The sequence below is a fragment of the Varanus komodoensis genome, unplaced genomic scaffold, assembly GCF_004798865.1.
Source record: "Varanus komodoensis strain SLA01 unplaced genomic scaffold, ASM479886v1 scaffold1, whole genome shotgun sequence".
NCBI classification, from domain to species: domain Eukaryota; kingdom Metazoa; phylum Chordata; class Lepidosauria; order Squamata; family Varanidae; genus Varanus; species Varanus komodoensis.
Genome location: NW_025335268.1, coordinates 75,302,509 through 75,320,374, shown reverse-complemented (window position 1 = coordinate 75,320,374; position 17,866 = coordinate 75,302,509). Strand labels below are relative to the sequence as shown.

Here is a 17,866-nt window from a genome sequence, read left to right as displayed (position 1 = left end):
GGGTGGACTTGATGGCCTCCGTGGCCCCTTCCAGCCTTGCTGTTCTGTGATTCTATGAACAGAAGTGCTTGGTTTCCTGAGCTGGGAACATGTGGGGCCAGCATAGGGGGGTGGTCAGGAGTGTGTGAGTGGGGCTCAGGCGATCTGGGTTTTAGTCCTCGCTCAGCCATGGAGCCAACCGGGGGACTTGGGGCCTGTCCCAGCTCAACCTACCTCACCGGGTGGCTGTTGCGGGGATAAGATTGAGAGTGGCAGGTATGAAAACGGGGGTATACATCTAATAAATAAATGTAAGACCGCCCCATGGCACCATCAAGCCGCACCCCTCGACGTGACATGCCGCGCTAGTTCTCCTTTTTGGGGTTAGCAAGTGAGGCTGTGGGTGTGCCCAGCCAGTGCCTGGCCGTGACCATGGCTGGATGGGGGCCAACACACTGAAGCCCAGGCCAGACAAGACCGAGGGGCCACTGGGGAGCGGTTCCTCTGGCTGGATGGGGGGTGTCCAGCCTGCGCTGGATGGGGCACATTCCCCCGAAGGAGCAGGTTTGGAGCTTGGGGTGCCCCCTGAGCCGTCTTGGTCACTTGGGGCCCAGGTGGGCTCCGTGCCTCGGAGGGCCTTCTGCCAGCTTCAGCTGGTGGCCCAGCTGTGCCCCCGCCTGGACGGGAGCAACCTGGTACCGGGGGTCTATGCTCTGGTAATCGCTGAGCTGGATTACCGCGAAGCACGCTGCACGGGGCTGCCCTTGAAGGTGGCTCCGGAGCCGCAGCTGGTGCAGAAGGCGGCAGGCAGGTGAATGATTTGGGACCCGCAGGGCCGGGTGCGTGAGGCCAGCTTGGGCCCGCCCGGACCTGCTTGCAGCCCCAGTTCAAGGTGCTGCCTAGAAAGCCCTTCACAGCTTGGAGCACCGAGCCCTCGAGTGCTGCTGCTCGGACACCGCGCTCAAGCCTGGGCCTTTCCCTTGAGGGAAGGGGGGGCAGGAAGGGGCAGCCCCCCACTGCGGCCCAGCTGGCACCAAGTTTGTCATCTTTTTGGCACTAAGTCTTTCATTATTGTTTGGTTACCATTATTTTAGATTTGTAATGTTTTTGATTTTCTGTATTTTATTTTATTGCATCATCTGTCTTATGTACTGTTGTGAACCGCAGAGAGAGCGTTGGTTGTGGGTGGTATAGAAGGGAAACAACAGCAAGATCCCTGTTGTTGCAGGTTCCTTTCTGGGGTGCTGGCTGAGCAGTGCTGAGGGGGATCCCAGCGGGCCAGCGAGTGGGTGCACCGCGGAAGCCAGGCTGGGCTGGGGCTGGGGCGCTTGCCGTCCCCCCGGGGCTGCAGGGCACAAGCTGCGCAGGGCCAGGCGGCTTCATCGGGTTGGTTGGGCAGGCTCCCCTTCCCTTCTCTCTGCAAAAAGCAGGAAGTGCCTGGTAAGGGCCTTTCCTTCTTCCGGGTGCTTATTTCCTGGCCTTGAGGCAAAGGGCAAGGTGGCTTGCTGGCAGAGTCACAGCGTTCAAAAGCCCAGAGCCACCAGCAAGCATGTCCTCAGCACAATCCTGACAACAGCCAAAGGAGGAAGGCAAGCCGGGTGGGCTGGTCTCCATTCTGTGGCTGCTGCATTCAGTCAGCCATCTTTGGTGAGGGATTTGCCGGGAGACGCCTGGAAGCCAAGCAAACATGGGCTCCCCGGTGATTCCTGCCTGTGTGTCTAGTGGCACCCACAAAGAGCTGTGCGAGCGGGAGCCGCTCTGGGGAAGCCGGGCTGGTTCTTTTCCAGCAGGGCTTCTCCTTCTCTACACTTCCCAGCTTTGTCTTTCGCAGCACCTTCAGCCAATTTACCCGGCACAGTTGTTCCCCAGAGCTCCCTCGGATCCTTTTGTAAATGGTGTGTCTGCATTAGTACTTTTCGGTTCTAGGTACCCTGGACACAGGGACCTGTTCTACCCTTAAAGGCAGGCTAAAAACAGTCTTGCCTAAAAGCTGAGGTACCTTTTTGGTCATTCCACATTTCGGCTGCTTAAGAGCTCTCAGGTGCATCCTGTCTGCACCTGGCCATGGTTTCAGTTCCCCAATAAGGCCGGGAGTTCCATCGCTCGCGCTGCCGTTGCTGCCGTTCCTCCGTCTCCTTTGGAACGCCCTGCAGGCACAGCGGCCTCTCCAGGCGTCACAGCCAAGAGCAGCTTGCCAGCCCCTTCCAGAACGCCTGGCAAGCCCCCCCCGCCCCCAAGCGCTCCTGTGGCGGTCCAGCCCCCTGCCAGCTGGGAGCTGCTTTGCTCTCCGAGCTGGCTGTGAGTGCCGTGCGGAGCCGGGGTCCTTTGCTCTGAGCCTTCTCTCCTCCTCGCAGGCTCTCCTCCGTGGCCCCTGGGCAGCGTGGCGTGACCCCCAGAGGATCCTGCCTTGGAGTGGCACGTGGCCCTGGGAGACCGTCCCTGATGGAACGGGGGGCCGACGGGGCACGGGCTCCTCTGAGCTTGGCCTTCGCGGCGCGCTGACCGGCCTCTGGCCCAGGGACGCTCAGACCGGCCTGGCAACGAGGACGGCCTGCAGCGTGGCGGGCAAAGGCCTCGGGCGCCAGGCTGGCCATGCCTCTGCCGGGGCTCCTCCTCTGCCTGGCGCTCCAGGCCCTGCTGGCAGCTGCCCACCAGCCCCCCAACTTTGTCCTCATCTTTGCCGACGACCTGGGCTTCGGCGATCTGGCCAGCTATGGGCACCCAACCTCCAGCACCCCAAACCTGGACAAGATGGCCGCCGGCGGCTTGCGGTTCACCGACTTCTATAGCAGCAGTCCTGTTTGCAGCCCCTCCCGGTAAGCGAGCCCCCTGCCCTGCCCTGCCCGGGCGCTCACGGGAGCCACAGGTTCATTCATGCGCTCGATTCACACGGGGTGGGGGGCACCCTTTGCGCACTCGCGGCTCCGTTCCCCCGGGGGAACCCTTCGCCACTCTGGCCTGGGTCCCGCTGGCGTCCATGCGTCTGTCTCGGCCAGGAGCAGCACCGGGTGCCGCCGTCCAAGCTGGCTTGGGAGCACCGGAGCCGCAGTCCAGCGCCTGGGGCGCTCTGCTCAGGGGGGCTGCCCCAGGCTGTTTCGGCCCCAGACCAGTCCGGGGACCTTTTGGGGGGGGGGCAGCCGCAGGCTTCCCTGCGGAGGATGCGGGGCGGTCGGTCAGCCGGCCCGTCGATCGAGCACCCCTCCCATCTGCAGGGCGGCCCTGCTGACGGGGCGCTACCAGACCCGCTCCGGCATCTACCCCGGCATCTTCTACCCCGGCTCCCGGGGGGGCCTCCCGCTGGCGGAGGTGACCGTGGCGGAGGTGCTGAAGGCGCGGGGCTACGCCACAGCCATGGTGGGCAAGTGGCACCTGGGGCTGGGGCCCGGCGGGGCCTTCCTGCCCACCCGGCAGGGGTTCGACCACTTCCTGGGCGTGCCCTATTCCCATGACCAGGTGAGCGGCGGGGCGGGGCAGCGGGTGCTCTCGGGGGGGACGCCAGAGGGGACGAGGTGGCGCGTGCAGACCCCTTGCCGCGCTCTGGGCCGGGATGTAAGCGGCTCTGGGGACGAGCCCAGCTCTGCTGGGGCTGACGCGCCTTCCTCCCATTGGAAGGACTACAAGGCCCATGACGACAGCTGCTGCCAGCTGGGAATGGTGTGGTGGAGGGGAGGACTGGATTTGGGAACCTGACCCCAGAGCGATGGCTCTCGCGTTGCTCCCACACAAGAAAATAGCTCCTAGCTGTTTGGAAAATATTCCTTAGGCATGAGCTTTCAAGAGGAAATTTCAAACCCAAGGCTTTGTTGCGATGGGGGCGGCATAGGAATGTTTTGAATAAATAAACAAGCGTCGTTTTGAGGGGTCTAAGGCCAGATCACGACGTGGACACAGTCGAGGTTTGGGCAGAGCGGGCAGACCTTTTCTTCCCCGTAACACTGGAAAGAGGCAATGAAATTGGCAGAAGAGTCCCTGACTAACTGGATCTTCTCATGCAGCTAGTAATCAAATTATGCAATTTGCTGGCACATGGGTGTCGGAGCAGCTGCGGCCCCGATGCTTTTAAGCAGCGCCTGGACACGCTTATCAAGGGGCTGGGAGAGGCTGCTCCGCCGGCTTTGAGCCGCCGCGGCCGGATGCCGGCCCCCAAGGGCAGTTGCCAGGCAGGGCTGTTGCCCCCTGCCTCACCTGGAGGCCTCCCGGGGGCATCTGATCGGCCACGGGGGAGCAGGGGGCCGGACCGCACAGCCGGTGTCCACGCCAACCTGCAGGGTCTTCCCTGGGAGCCCAGTGAGGTTTCCAGTGAGTGCTGTGGGGGCCGGTGGGGTGCGGCTCTGCCGGACCCCCGTTCTTTCCCCCTGGCGCTCTGTGGGGTGGGGGCGCAGATGGGGAGAGACTGCGGCTGGGGCGCTGCACGTGCCCGGTGCCCGTGGGCGCGCGTCCCTCCCGACCTGTCGGCCAAGGCGCCTTCGGCTGCTCCCCCCCGCAGGGCCCGTGCCAGAACCTGACCTGCTTCCCCCCTGCCACGCCGTGCTACGGGGCCTGCGACCAGGGCGTGGTGCCCGTCCCGCTCTTCTGGAACCAGAGCATCGTGGAGCAGCCCGTGGCCTTCCCCCGCCTGCAGCCCCGCTACAGCGCCTTTGCCCGGGACTTCATCGCCGCCTGTGCCCGGCGCAAGCAGCCCTTCCTGCTCTACTACGCCTCGCACGTGAGTCCGGGCCGAGCCTGCGACCGGGCGGGGGGGCAGGCCGGCTGCGGCCGCGTCCCTGGGAGGGGAGGGGGTCGGTCCCCTGCGCCCTGGCCGGAGCTGGCGGCCCCCGGGGCCCGTGCCGCCTCGTGTCCTGTCCTGCCGTCTCCACCTCTGCCCTGACCCTCGGCCCGATGCTCCGTGGGGGACAGAGCGGGGCGACCGCGCTGGGGGGCAGCTGCGCTTCGCCTCGCGGGGGCTCTGGACAGCTCCGGGTGCAGAAGGAAGAGAGGCCGGCGGAGTCCACACATCCCACGGCGCTCTTTGCCCTCCTCTTCTCCACCAGTGCCCCCCATGCAAAACAAGCGAGGGGGGGTTATGTCCGTGTTTCAGACCCTCCTCGAAACCTTTCCTGCTGCGGAATCACAGTCTCAGACCAGCCTGAAAGGGGGGAAGGGTTCGCCCGGTGTGATCCCGGCTTCTGCGGATCCCCAGCAGGAGGGGCGCTCTTTCCTCTGCGCCCTTCGCCAGATCCCGGCCAGCACTTCTTGCTGGGAACGGAGCTGGTATTAGGCGGGGCCGGTCGCCCTCTAGATTGCATTTCGGGGGAGCGCCTGGGGCCACATCCCGCGTGGGGCGGAGCTGAGGGTCCCAGCGCTGTCCGCCCAGTGCCGGCACGGCCAGGAATGGGGCGGGCTTGGGAGAGGCCTGACGCCCTGCGGATGGGGAGCCGCTGCGCAAGGTCCGGGGACGACCGAGGGGCCAGAGCCAGGAGAGGTGCTCGGGGGAAGAGGGCGGAACGGATGCTGGGCGGAGGGGAATTCGAGGCGGGGTCCTGCGGCGAGTGGCCGGTGTTGACGCGGGGCGATCTTCCTCCCCAGCACACCCACTACCCCCAGTTTGCGAGCCAGGACTACGCGGGCCGCTCCCCCCGGGGGCCCTTCGGGGATGCTCTGCTGGAGTTCGACGCGTCCGTGGGCCAGCTCCTGCAGGCGGTGCAGGAGGCCGGTGTGGACCAGAACTCGCTGGTGTTCTTCACCGCGGACAACGGGTGAGCTGGGCCTGGTGCGAGGGGAGCGGGACCCAGAGCCAGGCGGGCCCGGGCAGAGGGCCTGCCACGAGCCGGAGCGCCGGCGAGGGCAGCCAGTGAGTCTCTGGCGCCTGAGGGCCGTTCTCCGCTGCACGTCCGTTTTAACGAGGGCGAGTCGCGGCCCAGGAAGGGACGGCAGACGGGCCCCCGAGGCCAAGCCCGTCGTCTCCGTGGAGGAGCGGTGACGAGGGAGGCAGCGTTCTGGTGGGCTTGGCTGGTCGGTGGGCGACGGGAGACGCCGCGAGCTAAAATTGGAACGTGGCAGAGGTGCGAGCGCCGCGGGTGGTTGTCCCGTGGGCTTTGAGGACGTGGCACAGGGCTGCGTTCCTTGCGGCGCACGGTTCTGGAGGGCCCGCGCAGCTCCCGCTGAGCCTCAGAGAGGCGCGGGCCGCGGGGGGAGGCCTTTCTCTCCAAAGCCCTCTCCTCTCGTGCAGCCCTGAGACCATGCGCATGTCCCGCGGGGGCAGCTCCGGCCCGCTCAAGTGCGGCAAAGGGACCACGTACGAAGGCGGGGTTAGGGAGCCGGCCGTGGCCTACTGGCCGGGCCGCATCGCCCCAGGTGAGCCGCTTCGCCGCCCCAGGCCCCGTGCCCCCCCCCCCCAGCTCGGACTGTGCTGCACTGGGCCTTCCTGGAGGCTGAAAAGAAGCCCCCCCAGCCCGGAAGCGTGCAGCGTGGGCCGGTTCTGCTCTCGCACTCGCGTGCCGTGGCGAGCGGACGCCCTGCGGTGGCGGGGGGCTCTCTGGCTTGCCACGGGGCCCGGGGAGTGGGTGCCTGCCGGCTGCCCGGGCGGGGAGGGTTGGAGGCCGCCAGGATGCCCCCAGCTGGATGGCCCCTCCTGCCCTGCCCTGCACAGGGCACGGTGCGGCTGCGAGCGGGGCTGGCACGGGTTCCCCGGTGGCCCATCCGCCTTGTCCGCGCTCGCCTCTGCTGCAGGGGTGACCCACGAGCTGGCCAGCACCCTCGATATCCTGCCGACCGTGGCGGCGCTGGCAGGGGCCCCCCTTCCCAGCGTCACCCTGGATGGCTTCGACCTCAGCCCCCTTCTCTTCGGAGGCAGCCGGGTGAGTTTCCGGCGGCTTCCCCTCCCGGGCAGCTCGGGCGTGAGGACGTGCACTCTGGGGGGGAGGGGGGGCGCCACAGTGAACAGGAGATGCGCCCCAGGGCTGGATCGTGCCTGGCGTCCGTCCGGCCCAGCAGTCTGTCTGTCCACTCCGGGGCTGGCCGGCTGCACCACGGAGCCCTTCAGTGGGGGTGGGAGCTGCAGCCCCCAGCCATGCCCACTGCTGCTGCGCAGGCACCCGGGCTCACGGCCCCTGGCGCTGGGCCGGGCTTCAACTGGGGGGCAGTGGTGGGCGGGGCTGGGGGTCTCTCCCTCCCTCCTGGAGCTGGCCTGTGGTGGGGGCTGTGGCTGCAGCTGCTCTTGGGGGGCTCCCCCGGTTCGGCTGCAGCCCCTTCTGAGTGGCAGAAAGCTGGCTAGGGGGCACTGGCTGCCCATCCAGGAGGGGGAAGTGGCAGCACCCACCCCCCAGCATGTGGGACGCACGCGATTCCCGGCTGAGTGCTGCGTTTGCCTGCAGCGAGCGCCACGTGGCCGGAGGCAGGCGGGAGGAGGGGGCCACGGGGGAGGCTGCCGGGGCTACAGGGCTTTTTAATCTGCCAGCCTCCCCCCCCCCCCAATTCACTCTGTTCTCTTTGCAGAGCCCCCGCCAAGTCATGTTCTTTTACCCCCCGGCGCCCAGCGAGCTGCTGGGGGTCTTTGCTGTCCGCTACGGCAAGTACAAGGCCCACTTCTTCACCCAGGGTAAGTCTGACCCTCTACCCGGCCCGGGCTGGGGCTGGCCTGTCCCCCGTGCCGCCCGGCCGGCCCCCCCACCCCACGGCGCGCATCATGGCCGGCTCTCCCTCCCATGCCCCTGCAGGAGCTCTGCACAGTGACACCACTCCGGACGTCGCCTGCCACGGCCTGACCCCCCTGGCCGCCCACGAGCCCCCGCTGCTCTTCGACCTGGAGTCTGATCCGGCCGAGAACTACAACCTCCTCCGCGGGGCCCTGGTGGGGCCCGAGGCCCTGGCCGCCCTCAAGGAGGTCTGCCTGCAGAAGGCCCTCTTCGACGCCCAGATGCAGTTTGGGGAGAGCCAGCTGGCCGGGGGCAGCGACCCCTCCCTCGAGCCCTGCTGCTCCCCCAGCTGCACCCCCAAGCCGTCCTGCTGCACCTGCGCGTCGCCCCCTTAGCCGCCAGCCCTTGCCGCGCGGGGCTGCCAGGGGCCTCTCCGCTCTGCACATGCGCAGAGGAGCGGCCTGGCTGGGGAGCTAGTGGTGAAGGGAGCTTTCGCGGAATCGTAGAATTGCAGAATAGTGGAGTTGGAAGGGGCCATGGAGGCCATCCAGTCCAGCCCCCTGCCATTGCAGGACACCACGTCACACCACCCCACTCGGGGGGCTGCCCAGTTTCTCCTTGAGTGCCTCCAGTGAGGGAGAGCCCCCACCTCTCTGGGCAGCTGGTCCCACTGCTGTGTTGCTCTGACAGTGAGGAAGCTTTTCCTGATGTCCAGCCTGAATCTGGGTTGTCGCAACTTGAACGGATTATTCCACATCCTGCACTCTGGCATCACCCAGAAGAGATCCTGGCCTTCCTCCTTGGGGCAGCCTTCGAGGTACTTATGGAGGGGGACCACGTCCCCCCTCAGTCTTCTCTTCTCGGGCTGAACGACACGGCTGTCCCGACGGCCGCCTTTCCCGGGGGACCTGCGCGCTCGCTTCTGCGGCAGGGCAGCTGCTCCGGGGGGTGTGCGCCCCGTCCCGTGTCAGGCCTGCAGTGCCCGGGACGGGCGTCCCTCGGCTTGGGTTATTTGCCTTGCTGAAGCCGAGCAGGCGCTCTGTGCCGCCGCGGCACCCCTGGCGTGGCTGGTCCTCACTGTGGCGGAGTGAGGCATGGCAGGCCACCTGTGGCGCATCTTGCCACACGAGGGCGTCCTCGTGGCTCGGTCAGCAAGGCGCTTTGGGGCGTCTTCAGCGCCAGTCCACGCCCCCAGCCGTCCCTCGTGAGCCGCAGGCTTTCCGGCAGAGGCGGGAGGGCAGCTCGGCCCTCCTGGAGCTGGGTCCCCCTCCAGGCGTGCTGGCCCCTTCCCCCGTGGCAGGAAGGCCGGAGCCACTGTCCGTGGTGACTGTGCGGGAAGGGTGCCGTGCCATGTGCTCACTTTCCACGTGGGCCGTGAATCCCCCAGGCCCACGGGGGGAGGTGGGCAGCGCAGCCCTGCTCAAGCCCCCCTCCCTGAGTGGAGGACATGGGGCAGGCCCGCTGGGGAGAACTGAGCCCGCTGGGCTGGGCGTGGGCCCTTGTGGCACCCTGGCTCGTGCTGCGTGGCCGTCGCCGCCAGGGCTTCGGACGGGGGTCTTTCCCAGCCCCGCCGGGGAGGCTGGCGGGTCGCTCGGCCGCTCCGGTGGCCAGCTCAGGCTCCTCTGCAGGGCTCCGGGCTCCCTCTCCGAACGGACGCGGCGCAGCACATAAAGCTGCGTTTTTTGAGCGCGACAGCAAGTGGCGCTGGGCCATTTCCCCCGAGGCGTCTCTGCAGAGGCCTGGCCGCCAACGGACGGAGGGGGCGACTTGCCGAACTGGGGCTGGGGATGAGTGCGACTGCCGAAGGCAAGGCTGCCCCCCGTAAACACGTCGTGCCTTCGCCCGCAACTCACCCGTGGCAGAGCCTCGAGCAAGCGCAGTCCTGCCTGCTCCATTTGCAGAAGGGCCCCCGTCCCCCCCAGGAGCGTCTCTTCGTGACTTGGACACCACGAGCACGAGTGCCTGTAGCCTTTTAATAAACGCAGTGGTGAAAACAGCATCCGAGTCCGTCTGGCGACTCTGTGACTGACTCTGGAGAGCAGAGCGTGGCGAGGCCGCGGTCCAGCCTGGAAGGATCCGCACGGAAAGGGTGCTGCGTGACCTGCCGGGTCGGGAAAATGAGCCCTCCAGATCTGGGGGTCTCCATGCACCTGTGATGCTGGTGCACACGCGTCCTGAGGCTGGGGCAGCCCCTGCGTCGGCCGCATCCTGGCGCCGGGCAGCTCCCTGGCCTCTCCGCTTCCTCGGTGCAGCTGCTCGCGTGGTGCCCCCGGGCACACCATAGGCAGCCCCCCAGCCCCACCCGCGTCCGCAGGGCCAGGACTGTGGGTGCCTGGGAAACAACGCAGGGCGGAGGAAGGTGCCCTGTCATGGGCTGGGGAAGCCAGCAGAGGGCAGCAGCACACTGCCCTGTGGGTTTTGACCGGCCTGACAGGGGTCCCTGGAGAGGGAAGGAGGGCCCTTTCCCGGGTGGCGTTACAGGAGACGTGGCCCAGTCGTGGGCGGAGTGGCCGCAAAGGGCTGGAAGGGCGTCCGTCTCCCGGACCGGGAGCTGATGCAGCAGAGGCCGCTCAGGCGTCCTGGGGCTGAGCTCCCTGGGCAGCTGCGCAGACTCACGAGGGTCCCGCCCAGGCCAAGGCCCTCTGGCGCCACTGCCCCACACGCCAACGCCAGGGGAGTGGAGTTGGAAGGGGCCCAGAAGGCCACTGGGCCCAACCCCCTGCCCAGTGCAGGATGCCAAGTCACCCCCCCCCCCCGAGGGCTGGCCAGCTGCGTCCGGGCTGCAGCCAGTGCGGGAGAGCCCAGCACCGCCCTGGTCATGCGCTCCATTGTCCTCACACAGGAAGCCCTTCCTGGTGTCCAGCGGGACCCTGCAGGCTCCTGGTTCTTTCCTCTGCCTTTTACTCTGGACATTTCTGAGGAAGGCTTTTCTGTTGCTTTCGACATGCCTCGCTAGCCTCCGCTCATTCCTGGGAAACTGCCTCCGGGGGGGCGGGGGTGGCAAGCGCACTGGACTGGACGGGGCTCCTCAGAGCGCGGGGCGGCAGCAGCGAGCCCCTGGCAGCACAAGCGGGTGGGCGTTGAAGGAAAGGCTCCCCGGCCGCGAGGACCCGCTGTGCCCGCTTCTTGCTGCTGCAGCTGCAACAGGGGACACCCTCGTCGTCTGCAGGGGCCCCGCTTGAGGCTGGCGGCGCCCGGCTCAGGAGCGGCCCGACCCACCGGGCTCTGCAGCCCAGCCCCCTCGCCCCGCAGCTTCTGCGCTTTCGGGGAGGAGGGAGGATGCTCCGTGTGGGTTTCGGGGGGGGGCTGGAGAGAGGGCTGCCCCTTCCTCTCTGAAAGGGCCCAGGGCACACCACTCCCCCACCGCTGCCGGCCTTGTGAAAGTGCGCGCCAGATGTCGCGAAAATTCAGGTACACCCTGGCAGAAGAGGGTTGCTTATCGGAGCCTTTGCGATACCCGAGTCAGCCCTGCACCCCTCCCGCAGGAAGCACCCCGTTTCCGAGCCAGGCCACTGCTGGGCCTTTGCTGCCGGTTTAAGAAGTGGGAACGGGGGGCTGCCGGGGCGACGGTTGGGCGATCAGCGCGAGCCGGTCAGGCGGCCAGGTGAGCAGCCGCCCTCATTCGCCTGCCGAGGCCCCCAGTGATCCCCCGATCGCTGTGTCGCTCAAACGCCACTGCACGAGCCCCCTCTGCAGACCCCTCACCTTTGGACTGCGTTCCCCTTATTCCGTCATCACCTGCCCAGCTGCTGGGCCCACGTGGCTCAGAACCTATAAAACACTCTGTGCATGCTCTAAACACTAGTAGTCCACGGTGGAGACCTCTACCCGGTGGCTGCTGTCAGAAGTCACTGCAGGGGTCCTGGGTGATCTTTCAATAAACTGCTGAGGTTCAGGGTGGAAGGGGCCTTTCCAGGCCGCACCCCGTTATCCCATCTCGAGGCTTCCCGACGCAGCTCAGGATTGCAGGTGCTGCACATGTGTCCATGCGCAGACGCGCACACGCATGGGTGGCCCCTGTGCGGCAGCATATGCGCGCCCTGGGCCAGGGGTTGGCTCCTCGCCCGCCCTTCCCTTTCAGCAGGCCTCCTTCAGGGACCCTTCGGTCTGGAGAAGCCCCTTCCGGAGTTGGGGGGCCTCGGCTGGGTTTCTCGCCCGGGGGGACGAAGGACCGCCGCCTGCACTGAGCCGCTTCCTGGCCCGGCGAGTCACCACCCCCAGAGAGCCCAGCGGGATTGGCACTTTCGAGGGGGCCGCCTGGCTCGCCACGGGGGCCCCTCTGGCCCCCGCCCCCCGCACTCGCCTCTCCTCCCCCACCAGGCCCGCCAGCCTCCCCTCCGGGCTCCGAGGCTGCGCCTCAGCCAGGCCCCTCCCCGTGGCCCCCCCACGTGCAGCCTGCGCATCTGCCCTGCGGCCACTGGCCCCGTGGCTGGCTGCCACTTGCCCATTTGCGTCGCAGCCCCGCCGGGACAGCCCGGGCCCTGCCCCCCCCCAGGAAAGGGAAGGCCCGGCCAGGGCCGATGCCCCCCAGCTCGGCCGCCGCCCCCAGGCTGCTGCGGCACGGGTGCTGTTCCGACAGCGGGCGGCTCCCAGCGCCCCGTGAGGCCCAGCTGGTCGGGGGCCCGGGCGGTGGCTCCTCCATGCCCCACAGGACCGCCGCGGGGGCCTGTGTGCAGCAGCCTCGCCTCGGACTGTGGGCCCGGAGGGCGGGCAGCCTCCCAGAAGTCCGACTGTGCGGGCATTTCATGTGCCGCAGGCCATTATCCCCAGCCGTGCGCGGCTTCTCGGGGCCGCGCTGTGCCCGCCGTTCCCCGGGGCCCCGGCGGCTGCAGCTGCTTCCCGGGGAGCTGCCCGTGGGGGGACGCCCCCGGAGCCCACGGCGTGGGGGTGGCTGGCCCATTCCGGCCGTCTCCTGGCAACGCGGAAGGAGAACCCACTGAGGTCGTGGCCGGCTGCTGGTGCTGGAGCACGGCTCCGCTGATGTGCCGCCGGCGCCAGGGGCCACGGCTCGTGATGGGAGCCCCGGCGGGGCTGCTTCTGGGGGTCGTGGGCTTGCTGAGGTTCCTGGGCACCCACGGCTACGACGCAGAGAGTGAGTGGCGTCTGGGGGGGTGGGGGTTGCAGGTCACCCTGCTCCTATGGCTGGTCCCACAGGGGGGTCCTCCCCTCCACCTCTCGTTGTAAGTCTGCCAAAGGATTTCCCCCCAAGGGGAAGTCCCACGCACAAGAGGGCCCCCCCAGCCTGTGTGGAGGCTCCGGGCAGCCAAGGCCTGGCCCCCGACCAGCTCTCACACGTACAGCGCTGCCCCCTTGCCCTGCCGCCAGAGGCTGCACCCAGCCCCCAGGGGCACGGTCTGCCACGTGATTCGTGGGGGTCACGCTGCCAGACCTGCATCTCGACAGCCCCCTTACCCAGAGACGCCGGGGCGCGAGTCGCGCTTCCGCCCCCATCTTGGCAGCCTCGGACCCTTGCGGCGCCTCGCTCTGCACCCGGTGCCCTCAGCCATCCCCTGCGTGGAGCCGAGGGAACCCAGGCGGGCCGGGAGACGGGCGCCCCCGAGGGCAGGGTGTGAGCTGGCTGCACCAAGCCCCCTGCTGCCCCCACGGACTCTGCCCAGGCGCTGCCTCTGCGCCACTCATGGAGCCCCCTCGGCCTGCCGTGGTGCCTGCGCAGCCCTGCCCCCCGGCAGTCCAGGGGTTGGTTTGGGGTCGTGCGAGTCCCCGCAGCTTCGCCTTCTGGGCTCCCTGCCTCGCTGGCTTCCGTGGTGCCCGGTGCAGCACATCCCCCCGTGAACCACACCTGCCCTGCCCCTGCCCTGCTGCGGTCGCTCCCGGACGGGTGGCGCGCTCTCCGGGCCGCGGGTGGGCCTGGCGGCACCCCCACCTGCCGTCCTCTGCTCCCTGCAGCCTGCGGAAGACGGCCCCTAGCCCCCAGCCACGGCGGCACAGTGCGGATCGTGGGGGGCGTGGACGCCCTGCCCGGAGCGTGGCCCTGGCTGGTCAGCATACAGATCCCGTCCCCCAAGGGCCCCCGGCACTCCTGCGGAGGGTCCCTCCTGGCCCCCACCTGGGTGCTCACTGCGGCCCACTGCTTCAAGACCAAGAGGAGGTGAGTGGGGAGGCGGAGCAACCCCCAACATGGGGGGGGGCAGCTCCGGTTCCAGGCACGTGCCCAGAGGGGGCCTGGATTGGCCAGCCGGCCGGCCGGCAAGCAGCACCCCCTCCCCGCTGAGCCGGCCGGTACCAAGGATCCTGTGGATGCAGCTTCTGCCTCGCGTTTCCTGGGAGCCGATCCCGGGGGCTCCCCACCTGGTGCTCCTGGCGCGCCGGACGCGGCGCCTGCTGGCCGGGCAGGCCGCTCTGGAGGGCCTCAGCGGGGGGGAGGCCGCCGTAGCCTCCCCCCACCCCTGCCTTGGAATTAAATGATCTGCTTTTGGAGCGGTGGGCTTGTGTGGCGGCCCTGCGAGGCGGCCTGGGAGGACTCGGAGAGGTGTCGCCGAGAAGCCTGTCCAGGTGCGGCGCCTGCAGGGGGGTGTGGAGGCCCTGTGGGGGGTGGTCACGCTGTGGGCTGCAGCCAGCGCCATCGCTGTTCCCGTCCCTGGCGCCGGCCCGGGGAGACCGCCGGCCCTCACGCCAGCCCTCTCCGCCCGCAGGTCGCTGCACCTCTGGAGGGTGGTGGTGGGCGCCACGGACCTGTCGGCGCTGCCGCCCGCGGCCCAGGTGCGCGCCGTGCGGAGCGTCATCCTCCCGCAGGCGTACGACCCGCGCACGGAGGCCAGCGACCTCGCGCTGGTGCAGCTCAGCGGCCCGGTGCCCTACGGCGACTACGTGCAGCCGGCCTGCCTGCCCAGCGTCACGGCGGGCGCCGACGCCTCGCTCTCCGGCTGCCTCATCAGCGGCTGGGGCACCACGGCCCCGAACAGTGAGCAGGGGCGGGCAGGCGGGCGGGCGCGCGGGGCTGCGGGTGGCCGGCCCGGGCTGGGAGAGGAGGGGAGGCCGGGGCGCCCGCAAGCAGGGCAGGGCAGGCGCTCGCCGTGAGGCCGGGGGGCCTCGGACTGCGCCATCCTTGCGGAAAGTTGCAAAGTCAAGGCAAGCCGCAAGGCGGCACAGGGTGGGAGCGGCTTCCCCTGCGGGCACCGGGTGAGCGGCGGCAGGGCAGGGAGTGCGACGCAGGCGTCCACACGGGGCGGCCCCATGAAGAGCTGGCTCTGCCCTGCTCCTGCGGGCCGCCCTCTCCCCTCGCCCTCACCCTCATGGCCGCGGAGGGCCCCGGGACGCGGCCCTCGGAGCTCCTCGGAGCTTTGCAGCAGCCCCGGAAGCCAGAGCGGCCCCTAGCCAAGGCTCGGTGCAGCTGCCCAGGAGGGGGCAGGTGGGAGGCCGGCTGAGCACCTGGTTTGCCCCCAGGCGTGAAGACCTCGGACATCCTGCAGGAAGCCAAGGTGAACATCCTGGAGACCAGCAAGTGCAACAGCAGCCAGTGGTACAACGGGGCCATGAGCCCCCACACGCTCTGCGCGGGCTACGAGGAAGGGGGCATCGACAGCTGCCAGGTAAGGGGGCCAAGAGGGCTGCGCCAGTGGGGGGCGCTTGGCCAGGGCTCTGACAGGGGCCTCAAGAACTCCCTGGTCGTCTAGTCCGTTCCGTGGGCAGGTGGCCTGCTGCTGAAGCAGCCGGGAAAACCTCGGTAAATGCAGCCAGGATCTGCCCCATCAGGGCGAAATTGCACACCAACTGTCCACGGGGAGAAACAGCTCGAAGCCACAACTTGGCGCCCTGCCTGGGCAGTGGGGAACATGCTCCTTGGGCCTGACGGGTCTTTCGCAAGAGACGGGCCAACTCGGTCAAGCCAGCGCTTCTGCCCTCATGCGCTTCGGCAGCGGCCGGTGGTCGCAGCTTCTCCTGGGGAGGAGGTGGCTGCACGGACAAGCACCGCGCTCGAGCGCATGCACACAGCCGCAGAACCCTGATCCCATTGCTGAGCAGGTCAGAGCAAAAGCCACCTGACGCTCGCTCGGGGCTTCATAACGTGCGCGCTTCCCCAGCAGCAGCCACAGTCCATGTACGTGCAATTTATTATTGCATCATTTTAGTAAGGGGTGTGGGTGGCGCAGGGGTTTAAGCTGCTGTGCTGCTGGGCCAGTTGATCGAAAGGTCGCCGGTTCAAAGCTGCACAAGGGGGCGAGTTCCCGTTGCTCCGTCCCAGCTCCTGCCAACCTTGCAGCTCGAAAGCATGCCAATGCAAGTAGACGAAAAGGCGCCACTTCGGTAGGCAGGTAGCAGCGTTTAGTCATGCCGGCCACACGACCACGGAGACCATGGACAAGCGCAGGCTCCCTCGGCCAGGAAACGGAGATGGGCACCACCCCCCAGAGTCAGGCATGACTGGGCTTCACGTCAAGGGGAAACCTTGACCTTGACCTTCACATTTTAGTATGTTATATTCGCCCTCGTTGTTGGTAGCAATGTCATTGCAAGGTGAGGTGGGGCCAGACGTGCCGATTGGTGCCTTGCTGCCTGCTGAGGAAGGTTCTCCGAAAAACCCTTGCTGAGCCAGGTGTTCACTGTAACCCCGCCTGACAGCCCACCCCACACCCAAAGGGCTGCCTGCTGAACAGCCCCGAAACCCTGGCCCCGGGGCATGTGCTGCCGCTGAGGCTGGGCCCCGAGGGGTGCCTGGGCTGCGGCCCCCGAGGTGCAGCGCTGCTGTTGGCGGGGAGGGGCCTGTTGCTGTTCCCCAGCACGGCTGAGGCACCTGCCCGCCCCCCTGCCTGCCTGCCTTCCTTCCTTCTCCTGCAGGGGGACAGCGGAGGGCCCCTGATGTGCAAGACAGGCCCGGGCTCCCGGTACTACGTCGTCGGAGTCACCAGCTGGGGCAAAGGCTGTGCCCAGGCAAACAGCCCGGGGGTCTACACCTCCACCAGGCACTACCTGGAGTGGATCTTGGGGGAGATAGTGGAGATGGATGAGAGAGACGCCCAGAAGAAGAAGCAGCGCCAGAAGCAGCACGCCATGGGCATCGGCAAAGGCACTCCCCATCCCGCTGGGATAACGCTCCTTCCCACAGAAGCCAAGACGGGGCAGCCTGCGGAAGCCACGCGGGAGGGCTTGGCGACACCTCTGCCCACAGAGCTGTCCCCAGCAGCCTCCGAAAGCTCCCCAGAGGTGGGCACAGCCCCCTTGCCCACAGACGCTCCTGAAAGCTCCCCAGAGGTGGGAACAGCCCCCTTGCCCACAGACGCTCCTGAAAGCTCCCCAGAGATGTCCACGGCTCCTCTGCCCACAGATGCTCCTGAAAGCTCCCCAGGGGTGGGCACAGCCCGCTTGCCCACAGACGCTCCTGAAAGCTCCCCAGAGGTGGGCACAGCCCCCTTGCCCACAGGCGCTCCTGAAAGCTCCCCAGAGATGTCCACGGCTCCTCTGCCCACAGACGCTCCTGAAAGCTTCCTGGAAGTGGACTCAGCCCCATGGGCCACAGCTGCCTCTGAAACATCTGCAGGGGCCTACATAATCCCTCTCCCCAAAGCTGCCCCCCCCAAATGGCCCAAGCCGGCCTTGAGGAAGCCCGCCCAAGAGCCGGAGCCAACTATCCTGGTGGAGCCCCCCTTCTTCCCTGTCGCAGCTTCCCCCCCGCCTATCGAGCCCCCCTACCTCCCTTCTGAACAGGTCGTGACACTGCAGCCCCCGTTCTTCCCCCAGGAGTCAGTCCCCACGGGGATCGCCCCCCCGTTCATCCCTAAGGGGAAGCCACCGACGCCGCCGGAGCCCCCGTTCCTCCCGCTAGACAGGACGGTCTCCCTGCAGCCCCCCTACATCGCCCCAGGGGACACATACACCCCTCCAGAGCCCCCCTTCCTGCCCACGCAGCCCACCTACGTCCTTCCACAGTCAGTGGGTGGGGCAACTCTGCCCAGCCCTGCCAGGGGGGCTGTGGGGCTGCAGCCCCGCTTCGTCCCCCCCGAAGTGGCCGCCCTGCCACATTCTGCACAGCCACCGCCGAAGGCCCTGGGCTCCCAGCCCCCCAGCAAACAGGGCTGGCCTGAGAGGTCAGTCACCCTGGAGCCCCCATACATCCCCCCAGAGAACCCCGTCACCCTGGAGCCCCCCTACATCCCAAAGGAGCCCTTGCTCACGCTGCTGCCCCCCTACACCCCTCCGGAGACGACCGTCACGCTGCCGCCCCCCTACACCCCCCTGGAGACGACCGTCACCCTGGAGCCCCCATATTCGCCTCTGAAGACAACGCACACCCCTGAGGCCCCCCTCCTGCCCCTGGG

The 17,866-nt window shown here is 68.0% G+C and overlaps 2 protein-coding genes across 2 annotated transcripts in view; both read left to right on the top strand.

The window, feature by feature from the left end:
- The first annotated feature begins 2,336 nt into the window (after nucleotides 1-2,336).
- Nucleotides 2,337-8,143, top strand: ARSA (arylsulfatase A). Its single transcript, XM_044429566.1, has 8 exons — nucleotides 2,337-2,795; nucleotides 3,192-3,432; nucleotides 4,466-4,684; nucleotides 5,545-5,714; nucleotides 6,188-6,312; nucleotides 6,688-6,815; nucleotides 7,453-7,555; nucleotides 7,674-8,143. Exons 1-8 carry the CDS (start codon nucleotides 2,572-2,574, stop codon nucleotides 7,985-7,987), a joined length of 1,524 nt encoding a protein of 507 aa, XP_044285501.1. The 5' UTR covers nucleotides 2,337-2,571; the 3' UTR covers nucleotides 7,988-8,143.
- Nucleotides 8,144-12,605: 4,462 nt separating this feature from the next.
- LOC123023726 overlaps nucleotides 12,606-17,866 on the top strand; it is a 29,062-nt gene continuing 23,801 nt past the window's right edge. Inside the window, exons 1-2 of the mRNA XM_044430677.1 lie at nucleotides 12,606-12,684; nucleotides 13,500-13,701. Of these exons, the coding sequence (XP_044286612.1) occupies nucleotides 12,606-12,684; nucleotides 13,500-13,701 (281 nt within the window). The remainder of the gene's footprint in view (nucleotides 12,685-13,499; nucleotides 13,702-17,866) is intronic.